At 44.7% G+C, this 24,194-nt stretch overlaps 1 protein-coding gene across 1 annotated transcript; it reads right to left on the reverse strand.

The window, feature by feature from the left end:
• Positions 1 to 8,561: 8,561 nt before the first annotated feature.
• On the reverse strand, positions 8,562 to 10,524 carry org (oogenesis-related gene). The gene is made up of 7 exons (XM_055943638.1): positions 10,394 to 10,524; positions 9,887 to 9,967; positions 9,443 to 9,671; positions 9,205 to 9,350; positions 8,946 to 9,047; positions 8,805 to 8,843; positions 8,562 to 8,654 (listed from the first exon to the last, which is right to left on the reverse strand). Exons 1-6 carry the CDS (start codon positions 10,442 to 10,444, stop codon positions 8,823 to 8,825), a joined length of 630 nt encoding a protein of 209 aa, XP_055799613.1. The 5' UTR covers positions 10,445 to 10,524; the 3' UTR covers positions 8,562 to 8,654; positions 8,805 to 8,822.
• Between the last annotated feature and the right edge of the window lie 13,670 nt (positions 10,525 to 24,194).

The raw sequence follows: 24,194 nt of genomic DNA on the forward strand, positions 1-24,194 counted from the left end.
CGAAGCCTGACCAGGAGACCGCCTCGTTTGCCCCTTTTATGGCGTCGCTTAGGGTCGCCGGCTGGGATCAGATCCATTGTATTGGGTGGAAGGCAAAACACTGGATCCGCTTCGGGAAAGTCATATTCCTGGTTGTAACGATGGTGAGTTGACGTTGCTCTTATATTCAGTAGTTCCTCCCGACTGTATGTAATGAAACCTAAAATTACCTGGGGTACCAATGTAAGGAATAACACATAAAAAAACAAAATACTGCATATTTTCCTAGGAACGCAAAGCGAGGCGGCCATCTCGGTCGGCGCCGGAAGTTAGTTAGTTCTTCAGATGACACTCATAGGACTTCATATTACACAATACATATATGACTTGTTCGATTAAGTTCATATTTATATCCAAAAACCTCCGTTTACATTGGCGCCATGTTCAGAAATGCCTCCAAAATATCCTGAAAAATTGCAGAGAGCCACGTCAAATAACAGAAATACTCATCATAAACTTTGTTGAAAGATACATGTTTTACATAGAATTAAAGATACACTTCTTCTTAATGCAACCGCTGTGTCAGATTTCAAAAAGCTTTACGGCAAAACATAATATTCAATAATCTGAAAACGTTCTACAGACTGTTGACATCTAGTTGAAGCCGTAGGAAGTGAAAACTCATCCATATCTCGTTGTAATTTCAATGGGAGCTTGGTTGAAAATCTACCAGCCTCAGAGTTTCCACTTCCTGTTTGGATTTTTTCTCAGGTTCTTGGCTGCCATATGAGTTCTGTTATAGTCACAAACATAATTCAAACAGTTTTAGAAACTCCAGAGTGTTTTCTATCCAATACTAATAATAATATGCATAGATTAGCAACTATGACTGAGGAGCAGGCCGTTTACTCTGGGCACCTCTGTGCACCTTTCATCTAAGCTACTCAATACTGCCCCTGCAGCCATAAGAAGTTAACAGAAATGCAATGGTTTATTTGATCAGACTAAAAATGTGGACATACACTGCTGCCATCTAGTGGACAATATCTAAATTGCACCTGGGCTGGAATAATATATTATGGCCTTTCTCTTGCATTTCAAAGATGGTACAAAAAAAGACAAACTTGTTTTTGTATTATCTTTTACCAGATCTAATGTGTTATATTCTCCTACATTCCTTTCACATTTCCACAAACTTCAAAGTGTTTCCTTTCAAATGATACCAAGAAAATGCATATCCTTGCTTCAGGGCCTGAGCTACAGGCAGTTAGATTACGGGTATGTCATTTTAGCCGGAAATTTTAAAAAAGGGGACGATCCTTAAGAGGATTTATTAAGTAGGCTTCATGAGAATGAGAAACCATCTCACTTGCAGAATGATCATTTTCTCTCTATGGATATACGCTGATACACACACCCATGCATATACCGTGCACTTGTCCTCACACACATGCACACGCTCCCATGCACTCACACATGTGCACTCACATGCAAGGCATGAATATCCCTGACTGGCTTTTTTTGTGAGAGAATGTGTACTGTAGAGTGTGCTGACCACTGCTACATTTAATTTAAGCCTGTTAGTGCTGCAGCCAAGCCATGAGAACAGATGAGGTGGTGTGGCGTTCAGCAGAGGGTTGCTGGCTCAGGTCCACACTGTTCTCACATCATCCAAAAGCACAACTAAACCACTTTTCAATGTCTGCTTGGTGTTGCTGTGGGCATTGCTATACATAATAAAACCTTGGGCAAGACAGCTTTGTGTTTCTAGTTTATATACACAGTGTACAAGACATTAAAATCACATTCCTAATACTGAGTTGCACCCCCCGGCTTTGCCCTCAGAACAGCCTTAATTTGTCGGGGCATGGTCTCTACAAGGTGTCGAAAGCGTTCCACAGAGATGCTGGCCCATGTTTACTCCAATGCTTCCCACAGTTGTGTCAAGTTGGCTGGATGTCCTTTGGGTGGTGTATCATTCTTGATACATACGGGAAACTGTATGAAAAACCGAGCAGAGCTGCAGTTCTTGACACAAACCGGTGCACCTGGCACCTACCATACCCCCGTTCAAAGGCACTTAAATATTTTGTCTTGCCCATTCACCCCCTGAATGGCACACATACACAATCTATGTCTCAATTGTCTCAAGGCTTAAAAATCCTTCTTTGGCCTGTCTCCTCCCCTTCATCTAAACTGATTGAAGTGGATTTAATAAGTGACATCAATAAAGGATCATAGCTTTCACCTGGATTCACCTGGTCAGTCTATGTCATGGAAAGAGCATTCTTAATGTTTTGTACACTAAGTGTATAGTTTATATCAGCGATTGTATTGTCAGAGCACAGCGCTCTGAATGACACCAACCTCAGAAACTACATTTAATAGAAGAAAAAGGAAAACATGAAAATAGCTGCCATTATGAAACCTCTCATTTCAACATTATTTCCCTTATTTGGAGCTTTTGGTTTGTTGTGAGTGAAGGTAGTTGGACTCGTTTTCATGACTAGTGGTTCAACAGTCCTGCTCAGAGCCCACTGCCCACGGCTTCTTACGTAAGGATCCTGGCTGCAGTTGTCAAGTTCTGTTGGAGTCACAGCACAGAAAAAGCCAGTCTGATACCTGAAACTCCTCCTGTTTCTCTATGGTCCACAGTGCTTCAAAAACACACTCCTACACTCACCCTGATAGGTCCCTGGTTCTGAAGTCTGTAGTTTAAGTCTAAGTATCTGTCATAATTTTCCCATTCATGACTGGCAGAGCATTAATTCTATTCAAGATGACAAATACCAATATTGGGAGCACACAAGCATAGAGATAACAGATTGTCTTGGCCTTCCAGAGTATATATCCATCACGCTTTTAGGGAGCCATAAATTCTCTCTTGGCTGCACAATGAAATAAATAGCTGTTATTATGTCAACTGCTAGCCAAGGCAGGGCAGGATGAAAACTTAAAACACAAAAGAGTCTTTTGGTGAACAAATTATCAAAGGAGATCTAAGCTACAAAGCAATAAGGGTGTGGAATATTGTATTTTCCGATGGCATAGGCTCATGTCCTTTGAAATGATTGTCAGAAACAGAAGCTGTTTCTGCTTGCTTCACAGAGAAACATCCTCACATAAATCTCACATCATCCAAGTTTAATTTCCTGTTGGCAGACCAATCAGAAATCTCATCTCCAGACCCTAGGGCAGTGAAAACCAGCTCTCGATGAGGTTATTGAAACATGAGTGTAACACTCCACTCCTGCACATGCTCTCCCCCAGCTCCATCGGATAAAACTAAGGTGATGCTCTCATCTCAAACACAAAACTTTGGGCTGTCACTGTGTGTACAGGGCCACAGGGGAAATCCATATTTGTCATGAGTTGAATCATTTATCGATTGTCTCCCAGCATCGCTCAGGCAACTGGGAAATGGCCAGTTCTACCTCCTGTGCACAGACAGAACATGGGTTTCAGGTTTCATTAGTCGTATGTATGTGATACACGTGGTAAACACCATCCAACTAATTGCTTACTGGCAGGTTCCAACAACAATAAGAAATAATAAAAGATAAGAATACGAGCAAAGTAAATGGCTCAGCAGAATACAATAAATATTTTAGCATAAGTCTAATACAGGAAGGAACAATTTATAGTGCAATATTTATACGTGTTTTGGGAAGGGGGGATTGGGGGGCTAGTTTTAAAATTGCACAGTATTTAGCAATCATAATATGAGTCTAGTAGCAGCAGTTGTGATGTGTGAGTAGCATTAATGGTCTGTGTAGCATGAATGTGTGTATGCGTGTGTTGTAAGGTGCAGAGAATCAGAGCAGGTGGTCAGTCCAGTTCAAGTGTTCAGCAGTCTGATGGCTTGTAGATAGAAACTGTTCCGGAGCCTATCTGCCCAACAGAAAGGGAGAGAACAGCTTGTGGCTGGGGTGAGTGGTCCTTGATGATGCTGCGAGCCTTAGTTAGGCACCGTTTCAAGTCCTCGGCTGTAATCATCACCTGCTTCAAGGAGACCACCATCATCGTAGTGCCCAAGAAAAACAAGGTGACACACCCATGGACTGATGTTTCAGCATTGTCTCAATGAAGAGTTCGGCGTTCGACTAGCCACGTGTGACATGCACGCGCAGTTACAAGCTTGCTAGAGTGAGCGGCAGGCCGACGAGCAATATCCACCGTCGTAGTACGGCTGAAGCCTGAGCTGGAATATGAAGCTAAGTGAAGCTGTCTAGCTTTAGAAAACCATGAGTAGATTGAGCTTCAGTTCTAGAATACCCCACAGGCATTGCATTACCTTTGTTTATATTGCATAGACCCCGTAGACTGAGGAATAGGGCACTTCATGACAAATGGTCATAAACTGACAGGCTATCGACATCAGTATCCACCCCATTAATACTGCATTACTAGCATCCTACACCGGGCTGTCACATTGCACATCAATTAATCATATTCTGTTATGGGAAGAAAAATTATTAAAGTGAGGGAATGAGATCTTCTGGATGATGTATCTCAACCCAGCTCTCCCTTCATCTTTTTGCAATACATTCTGGAGCGACGAGCACCTTCAAATCACTAATCCATCAGCAAGGGGCATATACAGTATGAAATTGTAATCTAGTAACTAATTGGACAACTGGATTGCACTCTCTGTGGTGCTGCATATGTTAATCAGTGTAAGCCCAGAAAAGCCTGTCTAAACACAGTTTTAAAATGGCTGTAATTGACCATCAGATTAATAGGAGCTATTTTGGTGTTTGGATCCAGACGCCAGAAGTTGTAAGCTACAAGCAAATTAGGTCTCTGTACATTATTCCTGATGAAAGTTCAAAAAGAATGAAACAGAAAGTATTGTTTTTTAAGGAAGTACTTTTTTTTACACCAGTTTAAATGTACAATGGATAAAAACCTGTAAAAACAGCAACATGTCAAATTGTCCTCTCAATTATCTTGTAATAAAATCAGCATGATGTAATCAAAGTGACACGTAACTGCAGGTGTTATGGGCAGATGAGGTCTCTGCAAATGACAATCAGAACAGGCCATTCGGTCCTAATTGGGAAATATAGTGACTTAACAAGCCGCCTCCACTCTCAAAATGTGAGCCTCTGAGTGTGTGCTACTGCTCAGCCCTTTGATACACAGACAGTTTAGACATTATCCATGCATTCATACTTCACTCATTAACTTGAAAGAATCTCAGTCTGGAATGTATGCAGCAGGTGCACAGTGTCCTCTTCTGATCACGGAGTCAGGCTGAGGGGGAAAGGTGTTACTGACTACATTGGACCAGCTACTTTCAGGACTGAAAGTACAGCTAGACCTTATATTCCTGTATGAAGGTATGATAGCCACTAGGAGCACGTGGCTAAGCCAAACCCAGACAGTCTAATGGCCTTCAGTGCATCCAGATGATTTTGTTTAGATTTCATCCCAGTTTCTCTAGCTGGAATAAGGGAGACTGGGATTAAATCAAGGACACCGCCATCTTTAGTGGCCTGATTGTGAGTGACAGGGCCCTTAGGTAACCGTGCTAGTCATCTCTGGAGGGTCCCATCACGCAAGTGCACTTAAATCAACATTGATGGCCGAAAATGTGAATTCTCTGCATTTGTCCCGGTCCTTTTTACCCAGCCAGAGCCATTCCTAGCCTCTGGCCCCTGTGTGCTTAGGGATGACTGTCTCTCTGTCCCTCCTTACACACACCCAATAAAGCATTCATACAGATGGATGGCTGCTTAAATCCAAGGGGACTACTGGTCATTAGGGGGAGGTGAAGTCCTATGTGTGTGAGAGGCATAGGGAAAGAGAAGACCAAAATAGTGAGACAGGGAGACTAAGTACCGGGACCTTTTTGTGGCTTGACAGAATCACATTGTAATCCATCAGATAACAGCCTACAGGTCAGAGTGCATGGGGAGCAGGCAGCACCTGTTGTCATTCAGTCAAGGTGACAATGTGCAGATGGCTGCAGTGTGCTGTGCCAAGTTACAGGGGGGCTGAACAGTGCCTCTACATTAAGCATCCTGTATGGAGGTTAGTGTGGACAACTGGATCATGTAAGACATAAAAACACCACTGCAAATGTAACAGTATTACTTTATGGACGTCCCCTCGCCCATACCCGGGCGCGAACCAGGGACCCTCTGCACACATCAACAACAGTCACCCATGAAGCATCGTTACCCATCGCTCCACAAAAGCCGCGGCCCTTGCAGAGCAAGGGGAACCACTACTTAACGGTCTCAAAGCGAGTGACGTAACCGATTGAAACGCTATTAGCGCGCACCACCGCTAACTAGCTAGCCATTTCACATCAGTTACACTAACACAGCATGTAAACTGATTACATTCATTCGAGAGACAAAGTGTCACAAAAGCACGCTAGAATAATTGCCCACAACCGTGCACAGCTGAAACTATGCATGGACTTTCACACATGACCCTTCCCAGTGCTGTTTCAAAGCACATTGCAGTTGAAAGGCAGGGTGAGAGTGCTGGTGGTGTAAAGCCATGCAGACTCCATAGCTACCTAGAAACAGGTGGAGCCCAAGACTGAGCAGGCTCTCCTTCAAACACCCAGAGAGCCAAGGGAATCCCCAGGGACCAGTAACATCTTTGTGTTTAGCGCACACTGCTCCCCTCTCAGCAACAACCCCACCATCCTCTTCCTATCCACATCCAAAAACAACCAGCTTTTAATTCATTCCAATTCTCAAGGTCATGTCTAGCTCCATTCTGAAGATAACTGGGGAAAAGCCTAAAATATAGTAAGGCAATCAAACAGGTTCTGCCAAACATCTGTTAAACCTACAGTATACATTTTCACTAGTATCGAAGTTGAATACAAATTTGGTTCTCGGTTTCATATTGCATATAAAAATGTGTCTACTGCATGTTACGTGCACTCACAGCTCATGTTTGATTAGACAGAACATGTAGAGCGAAGACTCACCCACTGCAGTCGGCGAGCAGATGAAAAAGGCGAGCACCAGGAATACATTGAAGGGGCTTCAAGTGCTCTACACCACCTCCTACCCACCCCTCTTGCATTGACCACAGTCCTCTTCAGCCTAGAGCTTGGCACCCTGGATGTGCATGTGCCCTTTGCCCTGTCAGACAAGTACCACAGAGTCATGTGGCTTTCCTCAGAGCCTGTGGGATACTTTCTCAGTTAACCAAGCTTGTATTTTAGCAGGAACACAAAACAGTTTAGCTCCTGTTTAACATCATGTATATTCGTAAGCGTAAAAGGTGATGGGCAAAGGTATGCAGCACAGTAGATTGTCAAAGTAGAGGTCAGCATAATGAGTGGAGCATTTAGCCTGTGGGTGGTAGTGGCATCATTACATGCACTGAACAGTTCTGACAGCCAACCTAGAAACAAGCCACAGGACTTTGCAATTATATATATTGGAAATATAAACTGGTTGAGATGAGGCTACAAAGTCACCAAGTACCGCAATGTTTTAATATGCACGTGTATTCATCCATAAAGTAGACTGGATGGAACAGGCCTTAGTGTACAAGTCATTCCTGCAGCTCAACTGGGACCTTAACTTAGACGTTGTGGGCTATACTTGGCCTTTTCTCAGGATGTTAAGTTGGTGGTTGAAGATATCCCTCTAGTGGTGTGGGAGCTGTGCTGTGGCAAAGTGGGTGGGGTTATATCCTTCCTGTTTGGCCCTGTCCGGGGGTATCATCGGATGGGGCCACAGTGTCTCCTGACCCCTCCCGTCTTAGCCTCCAGTATTTATGCTGCAGTAGTTTGTGTCAGGGGGCTAGGGTCAGTCTGTTATATCTAGAGTACTTTGCCGGTCTTATCCGGTGTCCTGTGTGAATTTAAGTATGCTCTCTAATTTTCTTTCTCAGAGGACCTGAGCCCTAGGACCATGCCTCAGGACTTCCTGGCATGACTACTTGCTGTCCCCAGTTCCCCTGGCCGTGCTGCTGCTCCATTTTCAACTGTTCTGCAGCTATGGAACCCTGACCTGTTCACCGGACGTGCTACCTGTCCCAGACCTGCTGTTTGACTAGAAACCGCAGGAGCAGTAGATACTCTTAATGATCGGCTATGAAAAGCCAACTGACATTTAATCCTGAGGTGCTGACTTGCTGCACCCTTGACAACTACTGTGATTATTATTTGACCATGCTGGTCATCCATGAACATCTTGGCCATGTTCTGTAATAATCTCCACCCGGCACAGCCAGAAGAGGACTGGCCACTCCTCATAGCCTGGTTCCTCTCAAGGTTGCCTTTCTAGGGAGTTTTTCTACACCTGCATTGCTTGCTGTTTGGGGTTTTAGGCTGGGTTTCTGTACAGCACTTTGAGATATCAGCTGATGTAAGATGGGCTATATAAATATATTTGATTTGACTTAGGGGTCAAGCAGCAACTCACTGTACAGGTGTTACACATTAACCTTTTGTTTTCATACATATGGTGACAACCATCAAATCATGTCATCCACTTTTCAACACTGCTAGATGTTTCAGGAGAAAAGAATATAGTATTGCCATCTCCTGGTCAGTTATTACACTGCATGTCTGAAGCTATTAAGAACAATAGACCTGCACATAAAGATGAATGTTTTATTTAGTAAAGTACAAGCAAAAAGTGAATACTGGCACTGGAGGATTACAGGTGGTGATAAAACTGAAGGCGGAACACCTAAGGACAAATAAATAGTACTGATGTCAATTTACAAAAGGGCCATAGAAGGCATAAACATCAATATAAATAGTCCAAACATCATACCAGGATTACAAAGTGGTTGACCCTCATGTCTGTTAAAGTAAATGTTTGTCACACCAGATGTACCTGAAATGCCACCTTCCACTATGCCATTTGAGGAACATTCTGCAAACAAGGCAAAAAGAACAAGAGTCAAAGCCAATCGCCTATAGTCAGAGTACTTGCAGAATGATGAAAGGCCATGCCAACGAGATGCTCACTCTGTACCTCTTTAAGGTCATCGATCACGACCTTCTCTGAAATGTCAAGGTCACTTTCTGTGTCATTTTGAGAGTTATACTCCTCACTGTCAGTATCCACTGCACTCAGCTGTCAAAAAACAGTCTGGATTAGTCAAGTATCAAATCAATTCAAAGTGCCACAGGAAACTGAAGAAATTAGTTTAATGCTTGCATGTATTTTAGAGACAATATACTACCCATGTGAGATGAAGGGTTAGGCCCATTCAAAGGAAACCATAACCCACCTCATAGTCAGGATCAACAGAAGGCTCCTCATCCTCTAGTTCCTGAGAGAGGGCCTCGACCCAGGTCTGCTGCTCCTCGTCATCAATGTCATCCTGCTTCCTCTTGTTGCCTTTCCCACAGAGCTTAGTGGGGGAGCCAAGCACCTCTGAAAAACAACCCAAATGAAAAGTAGAATTCCCCCATATCATTTCAAGCACATGTCTCAATGCTGTATATAGAAACCATGACTATACATGCCTGGGGATACAGCACAGCCGATGCTGGTGCACACAGGGTAGCCCAGGGCGCTCTGCAGACGGCGAGGCAGGATGGCCAACAGGATGCGTGTGGCTCGACGCAGACGCTTGCGGCCTGCTAGACAGTGGCGGGCTGGACTAGCATTGTCATCCTCTTCTGGCGCAACAAAAGCCTTCTCATCTGAAGGGGAGAAACCCAACAGCCACCAAAACCCACGGAGAGCACGCATCTGCAGACAAAGTGAATACTTCCTATTTTCTCCTGAGCGTTAAAAGCCATAATGCACATACCCAAGACAAATGCAAAGTGAGGACAGGTGCTTGTGGGACTATTGAAGTGGCACATTTATGGAGGCCAATTATGGCCACTGAAACCATCCCATGTCCAACATGTTAAATTCAAACTAACCAGTGAAGATAAATGAAGCTTGGGGCACATGCTTACCGCTAGTCTGACCGGCCAAAACTGTGACAGGCGACAGAGTACAGTGGTTAACACACTGTCTCTCTTCACCACAACTTTGTCCTGTGAAAGTAAAGAGTCAGTTAAATCCTAAATCAAAAATATCAAATCTAGCCACAAAGTAGGCATAAAATGTCAAGGTGTGCAGCCAGATGGCTAACGTTAACTAGTTAGCGCATTGAAACACGTCACGCAACTTCGATATGAGATGTACTTTCATAGCAGGCTAGGACAATTAACTTAGATTAGGAAATAGGTTAGCGAAAACGCTGTCCTAACATGCTACGAAAGTCACAACTTGTCGTGAAAGGGGTGTCCCAGAGCATTTCGTTAGCGTGCAGTCACTTGTGATGACAGATGCAACAGAAGCTAGCAAGCGTTCAAAGTTTCCCGCCGCAAAGAGTTCAAGATGTTGGCAAGTTACACACCTTCAACAATAAAAGTTGCAGTCAAGTTCATCGGAGTACAAACATAACTTGCTCATATTACCTCAACACCGTCGTTGTCCTGTTCGATGGGGACGCTACATTCAGAGGTCATACTGATCAGTGTGGCGATAGATTGGAAGGAAGTTGATAATAGCGGTATGTGATCAGTGTTCTTATGAACCCCGGAATTGCAGTAGATGAGCCAATCACCTCACACAAACAAGTAGGCTAACTGTGACCAATTATCGAATCACTAATTAGCGAAATAATGAAGCATGGCAGCATCTGTAGAAAGGTATGGGCCAACATCAGATAGGCCGACAATAGCCTGTCACATACAGTAAGCAAAATATGCCTCCTTCATATGCTATTCGGAACTAAACTCAGAAATGTCAGACTTGCTAACTTGTTGAATGCGGCATGTGTATAACTAGGTAACCAGTTAGCGAGTCGGACATTTCAGAGTTTCGACTAGCACTTGAACACAGCATTACACAGGCAAGGCAGCCCAGTTCTAATCTTTTGCCCAGTTAGGGACAAAATAACTGATCTGTCTGGTCAAAAGAACAATTAGTGGAATAATAATCCGAATTGGGCTGCCAGTGTAAACACAGCCTAATGTTATTGAAAGTGAGAATTGAATAAATAGAATAAACTGAACGAAAATGACAAATACTAATTATAATATTTACAAGGGAAATTATTGCTTTGTTTTTATTTTGTAAAGAGTAAATTGTTTATTTTATTTTGTGGTGTCCATCCATCTGAACAGGGATAACCGAACTTGGTTAGAGCTTCCGCAACTAGACAGACACGTAACATTTACGCACACACTTGCCACGTTCAAAACAACTGGGAAATCGAAGACAAGAAAACAAGCGCCGACTGGGAAAAATCGTTTTTCTCTCCAACGGTACTCCGGAGAGGGGGGTGAGGGAGAAGTCACAGGTATAAAGCCCCACTGTTTTCTCTCCAGACCAATCTAGTCTACCCAAGACACAAACTAATAGGACTGCTGAAAGGGAGAGAGAGACACATAGGCTAGCCTGCGCACACACACACACACACATACACACAACAGCCACAATGAAGAGAAACATGACAGCACCATCAGCATTGGAACTATTGGCAGTAGCACAAAACACTTTAATGTTGCAGAAATGTGGGATTTCTCCACGCCGTGCAGGCACAGTTGCGCAGGGATGCATTCACTTTTGTGAGCCACCTCCAGCGTGCGCTCTCTCGGGAGTTCCATCATATCAGACTGCCACACAAGTAAGGATATCTTTAGCAATACACTGATTGATGCCTGGCAGCATTCAACAGTTTACAATTCCCAGTCTTCACCATTCCCAAGGCGATGATGGAGAGGAGGCATAGGAAGGCTTTCGGGGCCCTGAAGTGGACACCTGCTGTTTATGTATTTTACCATCCTCTTCACTCTCTACATCAACGTCATCATCCAGCTTTGGGTCTTCACCTGAGCGAAAAGCCCACTGGACCATCTCAGATCCCTTCACCTACAAGCGTTCTTCCCTCCACAGGGTGAGATCCTACCCCTGTGCCTTCCTGGATAATGAGCACTAGCTCGACCCGACCGCCAGAGCTGCCCTGTCTCTGCCTCACCTTGCCAAGGTCACCAGACCATATGGCTTTGTCGCCCTGAGTCAGAGCCCTCAGATGGCCTACGAGGAGGCTCTGCTCTTCCAAGCTGGGCTCTGGCTCCTACACAAGGATAAAGACAGCATTCACCACACGACACAGGCCATTCACATTAAACCCAATGCCTCCAGACGGTCAACTACTGTCCAACGCCTGTCCATAGAATATAGTATATCACAGACTGAAGCAGCGCCAAAGGAGGAGATACTACGAACCATCTCTTCAGGCTCATCCTCCACCTCCGCATTGAAACATTTGTATGAATAGGAAAGCTGATCCTTTCATAAACATTCTCCTCTCAAGACAGTTCAATATCTCATGAAATCCAGAATACTATACTGTAGATCCGCGCTATGGCTAGCCTTACATCTGTATGTTTTATTTAAGGGGCGTATTCTAAACCTTAATCCTCTCAACTGAATTGAACAGAAATCCTAATTCACCATACACTATCATTAACAACACATATAATACCTGAATATATTCAATGGTTTATTACACTCTTCAGATAACAATTTAAAGTTACATATCATAAAAGGATGTTGTACTGTATTTGAGCAACTCAATCTGTTCCAGATGAGAGATTGCGTGGGCCACATGTCCAACAGTCTGTAAAGCTGAAGTTCATGTTGTTCAATGTGTGCTGATGCAACATCTGCTGTATTTGAGGTAGGGAGACCCTGTTCACTGTAGCTCTTAGCATATGAAGGGGCTCTTAAGAGAAAGGACACTAGGGCCTAATGATATTTACTCTTCAACCTTCTACTGATACTCTGTCACACCCTGACCATAGAGAGCCTTTTTATTCTCTATTTTGGTTAGATCGGGGTGTGACTAGGGGGGGTGTTCCTATCTAGGTGTTTTATTTTTATGTTGGCCTGGTATGGTTCCCAATCAGAGGTAGCTGGTTATCGTTGTCTCTGATTGGGGATCATATTTAGGCGGCCATTTCCCCACTGTGTTTGGTGGGATCTTGTTTTTGTGTTGATGCCTGTGAGCACTACAGAACGTCACGTTTAGTTTATTGTTTTTTGCGCGGTTCACTGAAATAAAAAGATGTTGAACTTCCTGTTGAATCTTCCTGTTGAATCTGCAGACGCGTTGCTGTGCGTTTTGTTGCTGTGCGTTTTGCTGCCAACTTTACTTTACTTTGCTAGCTGACAACTTTACGTTTTTTGTTTTGTTTCTGTTTTTAATTACCGTTTATATTTTTAGTTTTTCCATCGCAACTTTTTTCCCTCATTCAACTTTTTCACTCCGGACGCTTTATCTGGACATGGTTCGTCAACACCTTCAACAGCCGAAGCTAAGTAGTAACATTAACATGATGTCTTCTAATTGCAGTCGCTGTACTCATAATACACAGGAGAACGATCGGCTTACGGCGAAAATAGCTGTGCTGCAAACCCAGCTTCAGACGCAATCGTTAGGCAAGGGTAATTTCAGTGTAGGAAAGGAAGAAACAGCGTCTGTGCCACCAGCAAGTACAGATAGTAACGTTAGTATAAATCCCCCGCACAGTCCCCGCAGCCGGACAACTTTCTCATGGCTTCTGGAGGGAAATGCTGTTGGAATGCTCAACCGGTGTCGCTCATTCAGCCGACAGAAACTTTCAACCGGTTTTCCCCATTATGTAGCGAGTCGGAGTCTGAGTCTGAGTCTTCTCTTGTCTCTACTCCTCCCGTTACGGGGTCTGAGACGCCGAAGGCTCCCACCATTAGCTCTGACAAATTGAAAACCCTAGTCATTGGCGACTCCATTACCCGCAGTATTAGACTTAAAACGAATCACCCAGCGATCATACACTGTTTACCAGGGGGCAGGGCTACCGACGTTAAGGCTAATCTTAAAATGGTGCTGGCTAAAGCTAAATCTGGCGAGTGTAGAGAGTATAGAGATATTGTTATCCACGTCGGTGTAGCAGTGTGATGTTGTTCCCCTAGATTACGCACCAAATTGCACACAAGGACCAATTCAAATAGGCCAGGTCAAGAGGGGATGTTAATAATCTGATAATAATAATAATAATTCAGTGTATTTTTTTATTTAATTACAGCTGCATAGCTAATGTTTTTACTTGGTGTACAAACACTTTTTCATACCAATATTGTACATACAAGTGATTGTAAAAGTTTTGTATATTTTGGTTTGGCCCATCGCGGGTTATCTGTATCCCCATACCACTTTATCATTCTCTTTTGCCTGACCCTCGGCTAGCAAGGTATGTTGTCCTTGGCTCCGAAACTGTTTAATATAAAACCGTCATAAGGTTATACAATGTACTGTTTTGCAACCATACGTTTGTTATAGTGTGGACAGTGTAGGAATTTATGTTAACAAGTTTCACAGAGCTCACTGACTGGGGTATCTGTTGTAACTTCTAAGTACTTGTGACAGTGGTTGAGTGAGTGTACATGTGCTCGCGCAGGTGCCGGATAGCTGTGACTGCACCAAGGGTAACGTGTGTGTTGTCTCTTCGTGTGCAGGTATGTCTTTTATTTTGTCAGAATTATGTTCTGTATAGTTTTACTTGTATATGCTGTTGTGCAGCGAGTGTGTGCACGCAGCACCTGTTAATTCCTTTTGGCGCTCTTTTGCCTGACCCTCGGCTAGCAAGGTGCCGGAGAGCTGTGACTGCACCAAGGGTAACGTGTGTGTTGTCTCTTCGTGTGCAGGGCAAATAAAAAGATTTCAACGAGCAGACCATCAGTTGTGGCAGCGTCTTCATTAAGAATTACACAACGCAGAACGAACCACGCTACAAACTGGTGCCGCGACCTGCCGACTGGTTAGCTCAAGCTGACCACCGGAGCTGTGCATGTGGAGGAGATGCGCGACCCGCGCATGCGCACTTGTTGATGGTTTGCTATAAGTGAATGTATACTGTAAATAGTGAAGGTGAATGTAGCATATTCACTAGATAATTGTATTGGCGTTTATTTGCATGTTTTGAGGGAATTTGTTTATTGCATTTTTTTTTGTATTTGTATGCAGTAAATTACATTGTAGTTTAGTTCTCTATTGAGCCATGGAAGACTCTCAAGTCCATAAGATGAGTTATGCTGGGGATTTTGGTGTGGTTAGTGTGGGTAGAGGGAGGGGTGTCCATGCATTTACACCATTGGTACAGTCAGCTCCTGGGAGTAGAGTGGCTGCTAGTCCTGAGTTTACAAGCACTGGGAGGGGTAGGCTGTTTACTCCACCTGACCAGGGTATCCCACCTCTGTCTCTTGATGTACCATTGTCCCCAGTCCTCAGTAATAATGGGACACCGAGTCAGCTTAGTGACCTTATTAAGCAGATTGGTTCAGAGATAGGAGAATCTATCAGAGCGAGTTTACTGCAGCCTGGGGCTTCAAGTCTTTCTCCTGCCCATTCCCCTGACCAATCCCAGCAGTTTCCCCTGCCTCAACAATGTGGGTCAACTTTAATTGATGCGTCCAAGCTGAATCTGGTTGTGAAGTCAGAGGTTAGTGCTCCACCTTTCTTCAGGGGTGATGGCTCAGATAAGTACTCTGTCCTGGAGTGGGAGGAGCTAATGGGAGTCTACCTAGAGAAGAGGGGTTACACTGGGTCTGAGAATGTTGGGGAGGTGATGTCTAGGCTCATGGGGAGGGCACGGGATGTGACCAAAGTCTGGATGCGTAACAACCCTGTTGTCACAGATGTTAAGGCAGTGTTCAGTGTTCTCAAGCAACACTTTGGGGATACTGTCTACTCAGGTATGCCATTAGCTGACTTCTATTCAATGAGACCATATGCTAATGAGGGTCCACTAGATTTCTGGATTAGGCTTAACAAAGCTGCAGAAGCAGCTGAACAGTACCTTGTAAGTGAGGGTAGAACCTTGCCCAATCAGTGCTCAGAGTTGGCAGTCATGTTTGTACGTAACTGTCCTGATAAAGAGTTGGCCCAAGTGTTCAAATGCAAACCCCTTCGTGACTGGACAGCCAGTGAGGTACAGGATCGTTTGGATGAACTGTTAAGGGAGCGTAAAGCATGTAGAACACAACTTTCACAGCAGGTGGCTGCTGTCTTCGACTCCCCCCAGGAGGAAGTGGATCCTGAGAGCAGACCTAATGTGTCATCTTTTTCTCGATGTGGCCGTGAACCAGAACAGGCCCAATCTGTATCTGAGGGTGGGACATTAGAGAAGGTTTTGAGTATGCTAGAGAAGGCTCTTGTCAGCAATACTCAGTCTGTGAACAGAGGGCCCCGTAAACAGTTCCCCAAACGTGAGTGCGCTGTCTGTGGAAGCACTAATCACTGGACCAAAGCTCACTGTCAGATGCACCAGCTGTGTTTCAAGTGCTTCTCTCCTGGCCACATGAGCTTTGACTGTAGTGAGACTGGGAAGCGAAAGAGCCCTGTATGTGGGCAGACTGGCAGGTCTCAGGAAAACTAGAAAGTCTCCATTCTGAGGAGGGCAATGTGAGGCAGTCTAATTTTTCCTCCACTGATGATGATATCCAATCTGTTTATTCTTATTTTTGTGAGTCAGTACCCAAGAACAACACAGTAATTTTTCAGAACACAATGAGAATTTCTCAGAATGACAGTTTGTTTTACACCACCGTGCTAGTACAGGATAAAGTTGAGCTGAAGGGGATGTTAGATAGTGGGTCCATGGCTACTACTCTGCGCGCAGATATTGTACCTCGGTTGAGGGAGGCAGGAGTGGTAGAGGGGAACTTTCTAGCTCCTTCAGACATCATACTGGTGGGTTGTGGTGGGACGCAAACTAGCCCAGTGGGCATGTGTGACTTGAAACTACAGCTTTATGGCTTCAGTTATGTAGTCCCAGTGCTGATTGTAGATGGGCAGGTTGATGAACTCATTGTTGGCACTAACGTGTTGAAGTCTCTGATTAGACAGTTCAAATCAAATGACAGCTACTGGCAGGTGGTGGGTACGCCAGGTCCCTCTGGACAGTGTGAGGACAGCCAGTTCCTGCGTCTCCTATCAAATCTGGAGAGATGGAGAGGAGACTCCATCCCAGATAAAGTGGGCACCATTAAGTTGAAGAGGGCAGTAACGCTCCAACCCATGAGTGAGCATCTTGTGTGGGGCCGCTTACCCCCAAAGACAAAACTCTCTGTGGGCAGTACTGTTGTTGTCGAACCCAGCACGTCTCGTTGTGTGAATCGACACATACTAGTAGGGAGAGTAGTTACGCCTCTGTGGGGGGATGGATGGCTCCCTGTGAAGATTGTGAATCCAACAACTTCGCCAGTTACCCTGAGACGAAATGCTAAAGTGGCAGATGTGTACCCTTGTATTGCATTGGAGGATTTTGATGATGTCAAGCAGAAAGCTGCTTACCAGAACGTGGCAAAAGCACAATGTGACAGCTCACATGGCAGTCTTACAGCCAAGAGTTCAGTTGATGGCAGTGTAGTTAATGGAAACAGTACACTGAGCAATCTTGGACTTCAAGGCCTGTCGGTTGAGGAGTGTCCAGTCTCACAGTTCTGGAAAGACAAACTTGTCGGTTTAATTGAGAAGTATGACACGGTGTTCTCTAGACATAGCCTGGATTGTGGAGAGGCAAAAGAGTTCTGCCATCGCATACGGCTGACTGATGACCGCCCATTTCGATTACCTTATCGTAGGCTTTCTCCAGCTGATTACCAAAAACTCAGGGAAACACTGGATGATATGGAGGAAAAGGAAATCGTCAGAAAATCCAGCAGCGAGTATGCCTCACCATTGGTGCTGGTATGGAAAAAGAATGGGGACTTGCGTCTATGTACTGACTTTAGGTGGTTAAACGCCCGCACAGTGAAGGATGCTCATCCCCTGCCTCATCAGGCTGATGTACTGGCGGCGCTGGGAGGTAATGCCTTCTTCAGCACAATGGACTTGACATCAGGGTACTACAATGTGCCACTGCATGAAGAGGATAAGAAATACACTGCCTTTTCCTCTCCTTTAGGTCTGCACGAGTACAATCGTTTGCCTCAGGGCCTTTGCAACAGCCCGGCTACGTTTATGAGAATGATGCTGACCATCTTTGGGGACCAAAACTTTCTAAGTCTCCTTTGCTATTTGGATGATCTGATGGTTTTTGCTAAGACGGAGGAAGAGAGTCTGCAGAGACTTGAGATGGTTTTCCAGCGGTTGCAGGAGCACAATCTTAAACTGTCTCCGTCTAAGTGCAAGTTTTTGAGGAGGTCTGTTAAGTTTTTGGGCCACATCATTTCTCAGGAGGGCGTAGCCACTGATCCTGCTAAGATTCAAACCATTTTGAATGTGACTGAGAGTGAGATGATGGAAGCTGATGGTGTCACTCCGTCTCCTAGCAAAATCCGTTCTTTCCTTGGTATGGTAGTATACTATCAACACTACATTGAGAATTGTTCCATGGTTGCTAGGCCATTGTTTCAGCTGACTACAGGTCAGAAGAAGCCTAGGAGAGGCAAGGGCAGAAAGAGGCCTGGTCCCTCTCGCAGGCTCACTGCTGCAGACTGGACTGCCGAGTGTCAACTCGCTTTTGAAGCTTTGAAAGCAGCACTAGTTGACCAGGCACTGCTGGCTCATCCAGATTTTTCTCAGCCATTTTTGCTTTCTGTTGATGCATCTACTAGTGGTTTGGGAGCGGTACTATCCCAAGTGCAAGATGGGAAGGCCATAGCCAGGCCAATAGCTTTTGCTAGTAAATCTCTTAATCATGCACAATCCAAGTATCCTGCTCACCGGCTGGAATTTCTAGCCATGAAATGGGCCATTCATGATAAGTTCAGCCATTGGCTGCGAGGGCATAAGTTTACGGTGTGGACCGACAACAATCCACTCAAATATATTCTTACAAAGCCGAGACTTGATGCATGTGAGCAGAGATGGGTTGCAAAGCTGGCACCTTTTGATTTTGATATCCAGTACATACCAGGGCCCAAGAATGTCGTTGCTGATGCTTTGAGCAGAGAGCCATTTGTCCGCCCCAAAGTTCTGCACCGACTGACAAGAATTCCATATGATGTCCTGCTGGAGGAAGCCAGAGGTCTTCGACTGGATGATGTACAAGACATGTTCCGTCTCTCCTGTGAGCAGCCCGAGGCTGGCTGTGGAACGTCTATGGCTCCTGGGAGTGAGTTGAGTAGAGCTGGAGACGATGTCAGTGGGTTGGTTTCCTGTGAAGAGGTGTCTGCTGTCCTCCAAGCCCATCGCCGATGGGATGATGGTGCCACAGTGAGGTCCGTTTCACATGTGCAGCACCTTGAGAAGTTGATGTCCATGGGTCAGAGCCCTTTACCTGTCCTTACACACAAGGAGCTGTATGATAACCAGTCACTGGATCCTATCATCAGCAGAGTAATGTTCTTTGTAGATAGAGGCCGGCGCCCATCTAGGAGAGAGCGAGTCTTTGAAGCTAAAGAAACAGTTTATACTCTAAGACAGTGGGGGAAACTCACCACGCGGTTAGGGATTCTGTATCGTGTCTCAAAACACCCAGTGAGTAAGAAGAAAATATTCCAGTATGTCGTACCTGTGTCTTTGAGAGGCCTTGTGTTGAAGGGAGTTCATGATGATGCTGGTCATCAGGGTCAGCAGCGCACATTGTGGCTCACGAGACAGCGGTTTTACTGGGAATCTATGGAGAAGGATGTCAAGGAATATGTGGCCCACTGTAAGAGATGTGTGTTGAGTAAAGCACCTGAGCCTGAAGCAAGAGCCCCACTTGTCTCCATTGTGACAACGGCACCTTTAGAACTTGTGTGTATTGATTTCTGGACTGCCGAAGATTCAAACAACAAGTCTATTGATGTGTTAGTAGTGACTGATCACTTTACTAAGCTGGCCTGTGCGTATCCATGTCCAAACCAGTCTGCTAAGACTGTTGCTCGTGTTCTCTGGAATAATTTCTTCTGCATTTATGGGTTCGCTGATTGCATCCATTCTGACAGGGGTGCAAACTTCGAGAGTTTACTTATTGCAGAATTACTTCAGTTATCTGGTGTTGAAAAGTCCCACACCACACCTTATCATCCCATGGGTAACGGTCAAGCAGAACGTCTGAATCGCACACTGGGTGGGATGATTAGAGCTCTGCCAGCTAGGTCTAAGGCTAAATGGCCTCAGATGTTGAACACATTGACATTCTCCTATAACTGCACTGTTCATGAGACTACTGGGTTTCCACCCTTCTTCTTGATGTTCGGACGCACCCCTAGGTTGCCGGTAGATGTTATGTTTGAAAGTGTGCTGTTGGATGGGGACACAGTAGATGTGGATAAGTATGTCCAGTCTCTGGGTGAGGATCTGAGAGAGGCCATGACATTGGCCCAGCAGCATGCCAGTAAGCAACAAAAGAGACAAGCCGAGGTCTACAACAGACGGTCTAAGGGTCACTCGGTGCAGAAGGGAGATAGAGTTCTACTTGCTAACAAGGGGGAGAGGGGCAAGAAGAAACTGGCTGATCGCTGGGAGAGTGTGGTGTACATAGTGGTTGCAAAGAACAGCTCACTGAACACATATCGTATCCAACACCCTACCACTGGACGCATCAAAACTGTGCATAGGAACCTGATTATGCCAGTCAACTTTCTGCCTTTACCTTCGTGGGAGGAACCTGAGGGTCACGGATCTCTATCGAGTGGTGACGTGATCTCTGAGATGTCTGCAATGTCCAGCCAAATGGATGGGAGTGACGCCAGGACTGTCCACTGGGTAGCAGGCCTTCCTGAGTCTTCTGGGAGGATACTCCAAGAGGATGGTGAAGTCCCGGCTGATGGAAGTGAGGTGGAACAACCGTATGAAGTCCCCTTAAGTGAGGTGTGCTCAGCAGAAGTGGACCAGAGAGATATCCCCGAAGCCTACAAGAGTTCTGATTGTGAAACTCCATTCAGTGTGGATGATGTTACCTTGGTTGAAGATGCTTCGTCAGTGTGGTCTGTGACAATCTACCAGGATTCTGATCAGTCGTCTGACACTACTAGTGTTGAGTCGGTAACTGAAAGTGTGCTGGCTCCGGAGATGCGGATCTGTAGTACTCCCCATCCTGAGGTTAGACCTCTTAGCAGGGTTAGTGCTGTCTGTGACATTCCTGCTAGGTTTGTGGGTGAGGGTGTTCGGACTAGACTGGGTAGACTTATTAAGCCAGTGGATAGGTTAATCCAAACTATGTCTACACAGGAAATGAAACAGTTCTTGGTTTCTCAGTGACGGTAGGATATTGCCTACCTTTTCTTTTGTAGGAATGTAGGAAATCTAAGCATGTCTTAGAATGATTTGTGGGTTTGTCTAATATATTTGACAATTCATGTAACTTTGTGTGTAGTCCATCGGCATAAAATGTATATGGCATTTTTCGTATACGGTTGAATAAGGGATTAGCTACCCCTTATTTTTCCTAATCCTTCGCGGGATAGCTTTTCAGCTGATCGACCATTTGTGGGTCTAGAATTAAGGGACTACACTGGGTTACTCTGTCGCCCTGTGGGTGTGAATTTTTTTTTTTTCTTTCTTTGCTTTGTTACCTTTGAGGTAATGTGTTTTGTTTTGGGTCTATAATCTAGTGTAAAACAGTGGGGGTGAATGTAGCAGTGTGATGTTGTTCCCCTAGATTACGCACCAAATTGCACACAAGGACCAATTCAAATAGGCCAGGTCAAGAGGGGATGTTAATAATCTGATAATAATAATAATAATTCAGTGTATTTTTTTATTTAATTACAGCTGCATAGCTAATGTTTTTACTTGGTGTACAAACACTTTTTCATACCAATATTGTACATACAAGTGATTGTAAAAGTTTTGTATATTTTGGTTTGGCCCATCGCGGGTTATCTGTATCCCCATACCACTTTATCATTCTCTTTTGCCTGACCCTCGGCTAGCAAGGTATGTTGTCCTTGGCTCCGAAACTGTTTAATATAAAACCGTCATAAGGTTATACAATGTACTGTTTTGCAACCATACGTTTGTTATAGTGTGGACAGTGTAGGAATTTATGTTAACAAGTTTCACAGAGCTCACTGACTGGGGTATCTGTTGTAACTTCTAAGTACTTGTGACAGTGGTTGAGTGAGTGTACATGTGCTCGCGCAGGTGCCGGATAGCTGTGACTGCACCAAGGGTAACGTGTGTGTTGTCTCTTCGTGTGCAGGTATGTCTTTTATTTTGTCAGAATTATGTTCTGTATAGTTTTACTTGTATATGCTGTTGTGCAGCGAGTGTGTGCACGCAGCACCTGTTAATTCCTTTTGGCGCTCTTTTGCCTGACCCTCGGCTAGCAAGGTGCCGGAGAGCTGTGACTGCACCAAGGGTAACGTGTGTGTTGTCTCTTCGTGTGCAGGGCAAATAAAAAGATTTCAACGAGCAGACCATCAGTTGTGGCAGCGTCTTCATTAAGAATTACACAACGCAGAACGAACCACGCTACATCGGCACCAACGATGTTAGGATGAAACAGTCAGAGGTCACCAAGTGCAACATAGCTTCAGCGTGTAAATCAGCTAGAAAGATGTGTCGGCATCGAGTAATTGTCTCTGGCCCCCTCCCAGTTAGGGGGAGTGACGAGCTCTACAGCAGAGTCTCAGCACTCAATCGCTGGTTGAAAACTGTTTTCTGCCCCTCCCAAAAGATAGAATTTGTAGATAATTGGCCCTCTTTCTGGGACTCACCCACAAACAGGACCAAGCCTGACCTGCTGAGGAGTGACGGACTCCATCCTACCTGGAGGGGTGCTCTCATCTTATCTACCAACATAGATAGGGCTCTAACTCCTTTAGCCCCACAATGAAATAGGGTGCAGGCCAGGCAGCAGGCTGTTAGCCAACCTGCCAGCTTAGTGGAGTCTGCCAATAGCACAGTCAGTGTAGTCAGCTCAGCCATACCCATTGAGACTGTGTCTGTGCCTCGACCTAGGTTGGGCAAAACTAAACATGGCGGTGTTCGCCTTAGCAATCTTATTAGGATAAAGACCTCCTCCATTCCTGCCATTATTGAAAGAGATCGTGTGATACCTCACATCTCAAAATAGGGTTACTTAATGTTAGATCCCTCACTTCAAAGGCAGTCATAGTCAATGAACTAATCACTGATCATAATCTTGATGTGATTGGCCTGACTGAAACATGGCTTAAGCCTGATGAATTTACTGTGTTAAATGAGGCCTCACCTCCTGGTTACACTAGTGACCATATCCCCCGTGCATCCCGCAAAGGCGGAGGTGTTGCTAACATTTACGATAGCAAATTTCAATTTACAAAAAAAAAAATGTCGTTTTCGTCTTTTGAGCTTCTAGTCATGAAATCTATGCAGCCTACTCAATCACTTTTTATAGCTACTGTTTACAGGCCTCCTGGGCCATATACAGCGTTCCTCTCTGAGTTTCCTGAATTCCTATCAGACCTTGTAGTCATAGCAGATCATATTCTAATTTTTGGTGATTTTAATATTCACATGGAGAAGTCCACAGACCCACTCCAAAAGTCTTTCGGAGCCATCATCGACTCAGTGGGTTTTGTCCAACATGTCTCTGGACCTACTCACTGCCACAGTCATACTCTGGACCTAGTTTTGTCCCATGGAATAAATGTTGTAGATCTTAATGTTTTTCCACATAATCCTGGACTATCGGACCACCATTTTATTACGTTTGCAATCGCAACAAATAATCTGCTCAGACCCCAACCAAGGAGCATCAAAAGTCGTGCTATAAATTCTCAGACAACACAAAAATTCCTTGATGCCCTTCCAGACTCCTTCTGCCTACCCAAGGACGTCAGAGGACAAAAATCAGTTAACCACTTAACTGAGGAACTCAATTTAACCTTGCGCAATACCCTAGATGCAGTTGCACCCCTAAAAACGAAAAACATTTGTCATAAGAAACTAGCTCCCTGGTATACAGAAAATACCCGAGCTTTGAAGCAAGCTTCCAGGAAATTGGAACGGAAATGGCGCCACACCAAACTGGAAGTCTTCCGACTAGCTTGGAAAGACAGTACCGTGCAGTACCGAAGAGCCCTCACTGCTGCTCGATCATCCTACTTTTCCAACTTAATCGAGGAAAATAAGAACAATCCAAAATTTCTTTTTGATACTGTTGCAAAGCTAACTAAAAAGCAGCATTCCCCAAGAGAGGATGGCTTTCACTTCAGCAGTAATAAATTCATGAACTTCTTTGAGGAAAAGATCATGACCATTAGAAAGCAAATTACGGACTCCTCTTTGAATCTGCGTATTCCTCCAGGGCT

The sequence above is a fragment of the Salvelinus fontinalis genome, chromosome 14 (assembly GCF_029448725.1).
Source record: "Salvelinus fontinalis isolate EN_2023a chromosome 14, ASM2944872v1, whole genome shotgun sequence".
Taxonomy (NCBI): Eukaryota; Metazoa; Chordata; class Actinopteri; order Salmoniformes; family Salmonidae; genus Salvelinus; species Salvelinus fontinalis.